The 10,291-nt window shown below is 39.8% G+C and overlaps 1 protein-coding gene across 1 annotated transcript; it reads left to right on the top strand.

Moving 5' to 3' along the window:
* The first annotated feature begins 1,118 nt into the window (after positions 1–1,118).
* Positions 1,119–9,192, top strand: vps33a (VPS33A core subunit of CORVET and HOPS complexes). Its single transcript, XM_049579936.1, has 13 exons — positions 1,119–1,274; positions 1,648–1,713; positions 1,866–1,993; positions 2,127–2,313; positions 2,537–2,653; positions 2,774–2,948; positions 3,769–3,962; positions 4,766–4,892; positions 5,095–5,162; positions 5,434–5,571; positions 6,849–6,986; positions 7,084–7,252; positions 8,279–9,192. The coding sequence occupies exons 1-13, from the start codon at positions 1,173–1,175 to the stop codon at positions 8,470–8,472; spliced, it is 1,803 nt and encodes a 600-aa protein (XP_049435893.1). The 5' UTR covers positions 1,119–1,172; the 3' UTR covers positions 8,473–9,192.
* The last annotated feature ends 1,099 nt before the right edge of the window (positions 9,193–10,291 follow it).

Genomic DNA, 10,291 nt, shown 5'->3' with positions numbered 1-10,291 from the left:
ATGCTTAAGTGGACAGTCATCACCTGATTCGATTGTCTCTTTAACAGTGTCTAAATTTGTCTCATCCTCCACGCAGCCCCATTGAGTCATATTTTATAAGGTTATGCATTGGTTATGGTGATTTGTTAATGCGCCTGATGTTATTTTAACATTACAACACGGTATCAAAGTGTTCAAAGTTTCATCACCATTTGAATGCAAGGGCTTTCAATAGAATTAAGGCTATCTTTAATTTTTCTATTTTATTTTTATAGGCTATCCTAAAATATATCCTACTATTTGGCAGCAAACACACTTATATTGAATTAATGTTATATTTCCTACACATGATAAAATTGCTGGCACTTCCCCTCTAGTGACATTAGTTGGGTAAATATATTGTTTAGCAGCAACTATTTAATTCCTCCAAAATAGGCTATAAACCACTGAAAATCTAACATCAGTGTCTCAATTATAAGAGCATTGCCCCGCTCTGATTCTTACTGTGGAGACATCGCGCCATCTAGAGGATGGAGTTCCCATTGCACCAAAGAAGGCATGAAAAGCGCTCATTTTGCTTTATTATAAAATATATATCTATGTAACATGAGGGGAATCGGTGCTAAAAATACAGAAACACACTTACTTTTACAATAATTTGGATTAAGATCATTATAGGCATAGTTTTTAGCGGCTACGGGGTATGTTTGCCACACCCACACGCAGGAAAAGACTGCAGGCGAAACAAGAGAATACGCTCCTCGTACTTCCGTGTTCCCGTCTCACATGAATACTCAAATTGGGAAAGTACTCTGATACATGTAGATAACGCAGAAAGATATTTTCAAACTACCGATAGCAGTATTATCTACCGACAGACGTATTATTTACAGATATTATAGATAATAACTAATACAACTGTCTTTATTTTAGTTGTTTAACGAGCACACAAATACGCACGCGTGAGACGAATTCGCCCCTGCAAGCTAATGAAAGATAGCTAACCCATTAGCTATACCGTTATTCATTACAATTTAACAGACTAGAAGTTCAACTAGGGTGAAAGGAATTAGCTTTTGGAGTTTTATTCGTTTTACTTGACATGAACTATCTTGGTATTGTAGCTTCTTTGGTCACGTGACTGAGTCTCGCCGCTGTTGTCACCTGATCTGTTGTGTTGCTGATAAAGAGTCATGGCTGCCCACCTCTCGTACGGTAGAGTCAATTTAAACATATTAAGAGAAGCAGCACGAAAAGAGCTTCGAGAGTTTTTGGACAAATGTGCGGGAAGCAAGGTAATGAACACACAAACATGTAAACATGGCCGAAACAGGGACAGTTATAACGTTATGCTCCTGACAGTTAAGCTAGTCTGTTGGAGCTGTCAGTGGTCGACACATCTTTTAAAATACATGCAGGGTATGTTCAGGTGCAGTTATGTTGTGATTATGAATATAATTTAAATACTACATCTGATAATGTAGCTACAGGTCTGTGCATTTGAGCTGTATATCTCCTTTAGGGTGGCTGCTTATCAATCTATAATTTGAACCATTAGCTAATAGCTAAATCATCTGTAACACTGACAGCAGACAGTTCCGCATACAGATGATCCTTCAGGCTTTGTCACTGATATGATACATAATTTTATATGCTTTTGCTCTTTAGGCCATAGTTTGGGATGAATATTTGACCGGACCTTTTGGATTGATAGCTCAGTACTCCCTACTGAAGGTAAGTCCTTTCCTTCTTTGCACAGTTTCTGTATAGTAAAACAAACCAATAGACCAAGATAATGTCCCAGGAATGTACCACATATGTAATATAGCTGAGGGTTTTTTGATCATTCAGATTAAACACATTCATGTTTATACTGTGTTTTTCAGGAACATGAAGTGGAAAAGATGTTCACCCTCAAGAGTGGCAGGCTCCCCCCTGCTGACGTCAAAAATATCATCTTCTTTGTTCGTCCCAGACTGGAGCTCATGGACATCATTGCTGAGAATGTATTCAGGTCTGTGTCTCATGTAAAGCCCCACAATTTAAAGGCTGATAAAGGCATTTTCATATCAGACAGGTATTTTCAATTCTTTGCAAAGCTGTCCACACAGAATTTAACACTTTGGTCCTGGACTGTGTGCCTGCAGTGAGGACAAGCTACATTCGTCCAGAGACTTCCACATTTTGTTTGTGCCTCGGCGGAGCCTGCTGTGTGAACAGCGGCTGAAGGAGCAGGGCGTGTTGGCCTCTTTCATCAACATTGATGAGTACATCCTGGACCTGATCCCCTATGATGGCGACCTGCTCTCCATGGAGTATGAAAGTGCTTTCAGGGTGTGTTCAAATTGTACATCCCAGATATATATCATGCACTGTGCTGGATCTATGTGTTGTTATGAGGGGAAAATTAGATTACAAATCAATCATCCCAGCATCAGTTGAAATGTATGAGCTCTCTTGAACTAATTATTAAGAATTTCACACCTCATCCAGATTTATAGCTGCGGTGTATTTCTAACTGTCGTGATGTGTTTTTCCTTCCTCTTGTCTCTTCCAGGAGTGCTACTTAGAAAATGACCAAACAAGCCTTTACCACACAGCCAAAGGCCTCATGACCTTACAGGCACTGTATGGCACCATTCCACAGATATATGGGAAAGGAGAATGTGCACGGGTAAGAAAACTGATGATCTATTATAGTATTATATTGAAACTGCCAACTGCTAATGGACAGGCTCAGCAGCAGCTGTGTGAGTGAGTTTGTTTGAGAAGGAAATTCTCTGCTTGTTCTCAGCATGTTGCCAACATGATGCTGAGGATGAAGAGGGAGTTTGCTGGCAGTCAGAATCAGATCCTGCCTGTGTTCGATACGCTGCTCCTCCTGGACCGTAATGTCGACCTGCTCACCCCCCTGGCCACACAGCTCACATACGAGGGCCTCATTGACGAGATCTATGGAATCACTAACGGTCAGAATAAACCATTTTTGACTTCTTCTCATTATGTTTGAATGAAGCCTGATGTGAATGCACTGTTGCAATCATCTTCAGTCTGCATATATTTAGGGCTGTACCAAATAGTTTGAAGCTTTCTTCATAACATTGACATCTGAAATCTAAATCATGCTGTTTAAACCTGGCATTTCTGCACAACTGCAGGCAAAGATTAGGTTAAAAATAATATTGTTAGTACTATAATAATTGTAGAATTGGACTTCAGTGGTGGCTGCATATAGTTGTTTCAGACTTGTGTGATCCAAACATTCCCAATAATTCCCAGAGCATTGTGAAGTCCAAAAGTCAATTTAAAAAAAAATATGGATGTAATCATTTCCAAGATTCACAACATGCTTTTATCTAACTAGATATTTTGCTTCAATCTATATTTGTTATCTTACAAAACAACAGTTTCACAGCAGTCAGAAAATTGTTCTTCCACTTGCTGAACTCAAAGTGAGGTATGCACCTGTTTTAGTGGCATGGTCTAGCAGCAATCACTATTAGATTGCATTGTATAAATTACATGTATTCATTACAAAATGTTGATTTAATTTAAAAAAGACCCACTCAATTAATTTGATGTATCACTTAATTGAAATTAAGGATTTTTTTTCAAGGGTTTTTATTTCATTTTTTAGGGTGATGACTTCATAAAATATGATAAACATTTGGAGCTTCAGATTTTAAAAAAATGACATTAGGTACAGCCCTTCATATATTTGTGTTTTTGAATGTCCGCTCCTCTTTTTTAAAATTGCCGGTCCCTGTCCTTACTCTCTCTGACTCGCAGGTTATGTCAAGTTACCTCCTGAGAAGTTTGCGCAGAAGAAGCAGGGTGAGGCGAGTAAAGATTTACCCACAGAGCCCAAGAAGTTACAGCTCAACTCGGCAGAGGAGCTGTACGCAGAAATACGGGACAAAAATTTCAACGCTGTCGGAGCAGCGCTCAGCAAGAAGGCCAAAATAATTTCAGCAGCCTTTGAGGTTGGTCTTGCATCATCTTTGTTGCTCTAGCATATTTACCTGCCCTGAAATATTTATAGTGTAATGTTTGTTACAACAATGTAGTTTCAGTGCTTAATGCTTCCAGAAAGCTATGTTGGATCATCTCTAGACATATCCGCTGATCTAATGTGATTACAGTCTCTGGCATTTTACCACAAAGGTCATAACAGAAATCCATGAGGTGAGGGAAGTGATGACAATCACCCAGAGATAAGATAAAGTACTAATTGTACGAGGAGACTGCTTAACAAGGCCAAACGTATTATCAGCACAGGTATATTGATTGTAATACAAACTGCATTAGTAGAGACTGTTTATACCTTTGATGCACCATCAGATAGCAGCAAGCATGAGCAGGCTCTTTACTCATTTAGGGAAAGGCGCTTTCTATTAGAAAGGTTTCTGCGAATACAGTTATTGTGTATTTTGTCATTGTCTGAAGTGAATTTGTGCAGATAGACACAGAACTAAAATAGATCATTGTGTGTTTGTGGGAATTGTATTTTATAGAAAAAAACTGAAGAAGGGTTAAACTGTTTTGACTACAAACATAATTAGATAAAGATCAACAGCTTCCTAATCTTGTTTTTGGTCCATTTTGATGCCACGTCCAAACCTGTTTTACATCCTATTTCATCTGCTGACGTGCTGTGTGATTGACCTTTTGTGGTAAATGAATTGGATTCTGTTACTTAAATGCTGTTTTTCTGAGCTGCACCATCAGACAGATTAACAGCGTAGCAAATAAAGTGATATATGAATATATGTTGTTTGTCTTTCAGGAGCGCCATAATGCTAAAACAGTGGGAGAGATAAAGCAATTTGTGTCTCAGTTGCCTCACATGCAGGCAGCTCGGAGCTCACTGGCCAACCACACTTCTATAGCAGAGCTGATCAAGGACATTACAAGTAAATAAGCCCTTTCTTTCCCCCTTAAACTGCTTTATATTAAAAAATGTTTTGGTTGTTTTGGAATATCATTATGAAAATTTCTCCTTGTTTTGAGGACTGTAGAATTCTGTATTTCCCTGTTTATACTTCACTGTACATTCAGTGTGTCATATAGGCTTTTTATAATGTGATTAAATCTAACTCATGTCTCTTGTTTCAGCATCTGAGGCCTTCTTTGATAATCTAACAGTGGAACAGGAGTTTATGACCGGAGTTGACACAGACAAGGTATATTTTGCCTATCTACGCACTGTTTTTCCAAAGCTAATCTGTCATAAAACAGTCTTTCAGTATGTACAGAGATACACTGTGGTTTCATATCATTTTACCGCAGTTAACTGAAATCCTCAAAATAATAGGAAATGACTTACTCTTCATGTTTTGTATCTGGCACTGATTTTAAATGAGAATTTATACAATGAGAAGTTTTGCTAACGTGATTTATAAACCGCATTTATTGGTGCACTTTAGTTCTGATGAATGTTATTTTGCTATCCAGGTGAATACATATATAGAGGACTGCATTGCCCAAAAGGATCCACTGATCAAGATTCTGCGCCTGGTGTGTATGCAGTCAGTCTGCAACAATGGCCTCAAGCAGAAGGTGTTCGACTACTACAAGCGGGAGATTCTCCAGGTAAAGTCAAGTGGTGGTATCTCAACTGCGCCTCGGTGCACACACATTCCTGCAGCATCAACAAAAAATAGTGGTGAATTACACTGTAGCGTGTAGGCTTTTTTCCAGTTGTGTTACAAACCCTAGGAGAACTGTGTGACCTCTGGCAATCTCAGCCAACATAATCATCTTTAAAGAGGCTATGGCACATTTTTAAGCTCAGGTAGTGGTGTCATGGTAAACTAGACAACCAAAGGCATCAGTTGCTACTAACTAACCATGACATGCTAGCTGGTTGTGAAAAGGTTAGGCTAAAGGCCAAATGTTAGGCTAAATTTTGGTGTTGGGGAAATGTGGCATTTTCAAAGGGGTCCCTTGACCTCTCACCCCAGGTTAACTGAATGAAAAAAGATTCTATAGATACCAAAAGGTCTCCCCTTTACAGACATGTCCACTTTATGCTAATCACATGCAGATTTTTGGACACACACTATAAATGTGTTATTTTCACCTATATTATATTAAAAATTGTGTATTTGAGTGTTTTTGCATACAGGGGTTGATAAACAGCCTTGGAATTGCATAAATCACACATGACTGGAAAGTTGAGATTCGTGAACTGCCGCATGAAACTTTACAATCACAAAACTAGAGACCTCTGGCCTTCAGAGGATGTATGGCTTTCATAGGTATATTGACAGTAAGGAGGATTTCTGAGCAATTTCCAGAACAGAAACACTCACCACCCAATGGCAGAAAAGTGCAGTTCTTACAGAAATCTCCAAATGTCAAAAGTTTCTGATACAAAATCACAGCATGAATTTTTCTAAGGTGTTCCTCAAGTTCTTGGGGTATATATATCTTATGTGGTATTTTGGAGGGATCTCTGACCCATTTTTTTCCATTCCCAAGTGGTCAAAAATTTTGCACCAAATCTGAAGAAGTGTGGTATTAAATGGTATCAACCCAAACATTGAGACATAATGGGAAACATGGGAATGGCCATTATATACGTCCATCATAATGCTCTAAGCCCTTAGACACTCCTGACGAACCTAACCAAAACACAATGTTGACCACAGTTTTGTGACCAGAAAAACTTTACACAGCTTTCAGATGATGTGTACCACTTCTATGTGGCATATACTGTTGACCTGCTATCTCCCCCTAAAGATCCCCTGCCCCCCCTAAAAAAACAAAAATGGGTCTATGGTGGGTCTCTAAGGTTTAAATGAATATTTAAAATTGTTGGTGCCTGACTTTTTTAATAATGCCTTCTTTTTTTGTCTTTTGTGAAGACCTATGGTTATGAACACATTCTAACACTGAACAACCTGGAGAAGGGGGGTCTTTTGAAGCTACAGACAAGCTCAAGGAACAACTACCCCACCATCAGAAAAACCCTCAAGCTGTGGATGGAGGATGCCAATGAACAGGTACGAGACTCATTAAATAAAGGACTTTGAGGATTAAACCCATGCACCTTGAGGATGACTTTGACCTTTCTTACTATGTGTCTTTTGGTTCCCTCAGAACCCAAACGACATCTCCTATGTGTACAGTGGCTACGCGCCACTAAGCATCCGCCTGACCCAGGTCTTGGCCAGGCCCGGGTGGCGTAGCATCGAAGAGGTGCTGAAGATGCTTCCAGGCCCACACTTTGAGGAGAGACAGCAGCTGCCTGCCGGGCTTCACAAGAAACGTAAGGACCACTGTAAACCAGGTCAACTGTTTACCCTGCTGCTCACTAAACAGAATAAAAGTAAACGACCTCCTGCCTGCTGCATGTAGATAAGACACGGGCTTTGTTTCTGTTGAGTCAAATACTGAACAGCAGCAGATTGATGGCACAAAGCTGACAATACCCAAGAGCTGCTGTCAGTGTGTGTGTGTGCGTGTTTTCTGTGTGTTTGTGTTGAAGAGAAGGCTAGACAAAAACATGCTGTGCTTCATTTGTCAGTGACCAACCAGTCAGTTTTCCTCGCTCTTTTCATATTGGCAGAAGGAGGTGTTACACTGATGTGAATAATAAATTTAATTATACACTCAATTTGAAATGTGCTAATTAGAAGAATGAGTTTGGGCATTAGATAGTTGACTTGTTTCTACACGCCTGCCTTACACTGGATTTTAAAAGGTGATAATAGAAGACTCTAATCTAGGGGGAGGGTGATGGCTAAATTAGTGTTTTCACATTTCAAAATATGGTGCTTTAGTAGAGGGAACTTGGTACTCGTTTACATTCAGTTGTATTTTATTAAAGGGAGACATGGCAAAAATTTGATTGACAGGAAACCTTCCCCTCCGAAATGATCATTTGTATATCAGTTGCTCACCCCGTGTTACGTGGAATTCATGAAGTAAGTTGTTTTTCTTGAGGAATCCAAAAAGGCGAACATTCTTGATGAATTGGAATCATAGGGGATTGTGTTAACAACAGCAAAACAAGATCAAATATATCCATTTACAGACTCTCACACAACTCGTGCAGTATAAACCAAGTCTCATTTATCCAGTGATATGCTCAGTACTTCCCAAACACGTGCGTTTTTGCCAAAACCTTACTGTTTAAAAGACTCCCATCGTGTTTTCCTCACAAATTCAAAGTAACACAGGGTGAGTAATTGATATACAGATAATCATGTTGGAGGTGAAGTATTCCTTTCATGGTTAATTTAGTTTTTCCATTTTTGTTTGACTTAAATGCGTCTCCTTTTCTGTCACACAGGTCAGCAGGGGGAGAATCGGACAACGTTGGTGTTCTTCCTCGGCGGGGTGTCGTACGCCGAAATAGCCGCTCTTCGTTTCCTCTCTCAAATGGAAGACAGCGGGATGGAGTATATCATAGCAACCACAAAACTCATAAACGGTACAACTTGGATCAAATCCCTCATGGACCGGCCTGAATCCCAGACCCCCTGAGTCACCTGCACGTACACCTGGCCACATCAAACACCCCATCCATCCATTAGAAAACCTCAGCTGCTGTTTTTTTATGTTCATGTCAGTGTACTGCAGGTGTTTCATTGATGTCTGGGCAGCAACAGGCTCTTTAAAGGTGCCCTGTGGAGTTTTCTTTTCTTCGTTCAGTGTTGCAGACCAAAATGCTTTGTGTGTGTCCTTGAGTCCTTAAAAACATGTTTAATGTATTTTGTTCTTTACAACATTTGCAAAGCTGATTTACTGAATATTTTAAATCATGCATTGTTATAGCCATGTTTACTTGCTTGTTCTTTACTACAGTTTTTCGTCCACTGCCACCACCAATGTGAAGATCCGTGTAAGAGTGTGAAGCCGGCAGTAGGAATGTGCATGATACAAACAAAATGGTGACACACTTGTTAAAACATTGCTTCATAGTGCCTCTAGTGGTCATAAACTCCACAGGGCACCTTTAATTTCTCCTAGTCCGTAGTTTGCACCCAGACAATATAATATACATCTGGTTTAATGCTAACTGTACACCCATTTGTCCTCTGGCTGCATGTCAATCATGACGTCATTGCTTTACTATGAAGCAACTGTAAATATGTATGTATGATTAAAATCTTTGGGATGTTTGAGATGATGTCATGTATAAGATGATTAATTTTTGAAGGCTTTTGCTGGCATAAAAATACATAAATAAAGTCTTAACTGAGATTAGTATTTAATTTCTTGATCACGTGAGAAGCCATTTTGCTTATTGTTCATGAGATCATTTTTGGAAAAGTCAAGCTGATTGTGATCAGGGACAGCAGATGAAAGGCAGGGATGGGAGTGTATCCGTCAGCAGTGGTCCAGCTCTCTGAAGGAGCAATTAGCGCAGTAACAGGCCTCCCGATCAGCCGATAATGGCCCTCTGCTGTCTGGAGAGCTCAGCCCACGGCAGCCCGTGATTTGACAGCGCAGGACACTGATTGAATTAGGAGGCCATTTGCTCCGTGTTCCGGTAGAGGGTTACTGTGCTACAGGAGGGTGTTTGATCTCTGTTTCAGTCAATACCCTCTCCGTGCCTTACACTGTGAACATAGCGAGACCTGCTGACAGCACTCAGATATTTTTGGTGAACTGCTCTTGGGCAAATCTTTGTTAATTTCCTCTGTGTTGATTGGCCAGAAGACTTGGAAACTGCTTTGATTTGATGAACTGGAAATTATTTGACTCTACATTTGCTCAATGGCCAAAATCTTACCCAGCAGTTCCTTTTGTTTGAGGAGCAGGTGCACTGAAGACTTCAACTCCCATTAGATCAATCCCAGGGGATTCAGATCCGTGATCAGTTATTGCTTTTGGCTCCTCCTCTGACATGAGGGCTTGAAACGCTCAAGGCAGAACACACTAACTTGGACTTCAGGGCTGGAAGCAGAGGAGCCCACTTTATGATCAGCTCCTGCCCTGCTCCAACACCAAGGTATGATTGGTTTAAGTTTTTCTCTTGTTTATTCATCCATTTTAGCTTATTTGTGATTCATGTGATGTTTCAGCTTAGTTTAAGGCTGATAAACCTCTATGAGAACAAGATATTAACACAGTTTTGCATAAAACTGACATTCTATTAACATACCTTGTTCTATGAGACATAGCAAAACTGTTCATATCAGCATGATTATATTTATTCTGACTTCAACATGGTTCACATGAGCTTGACTGTAACTTCTGGAACCCGAGGAATAACAATGCAGAGTTCTTAGCTGTTTTTCAGCCAAGGATCCCTTACAAAACAGAGAAAAGACAAATCAATCAAAGGCAAATCAAGAGA

This window comes from Epinephelus fuscoguttatus, linkage group LG6, assembly GCF_011397635.1.
Source record: "Epinephelus fuscoguttatus linkage group LG6, E.fuscoguttatus.final_Chr_v1".
Lineage (NCBI taxonomy): Eukaryota > Metazoa > Chordata > Actinopteri > Perciformes > Serranidae > Epinephelus > Epinephelus fuscoguttatus.
Note: the sequence above shows the minus strand (reverse complement) of the source record. Positions and strands in the feature narration are given on the sequence as shown.

Bases quoted from the DNA above. Each gene is read 5' to 3' on its own strand.
- vps33a (XM_049579936.1), top strand. From the start codon at position 1,173: ATGGCTGCCCACCTCTCGTACGGTAGAGTCAATTTAAACATATTAAGA. The intron at 2,949-3,768 runs GTCAGAATAAAC...TCTGACTCGCAG, and splicing joins GATCTATGGAATCACTAACG to GTTATGTCAAGTTACCTCCT. The intron at 6,987-7,083 runs GTACGAGACTCA...TGGTTCCCTCAG, and splicing joins TGGAGGATGCCAATGAACAG to AACCCAAACGACATCTCCTA.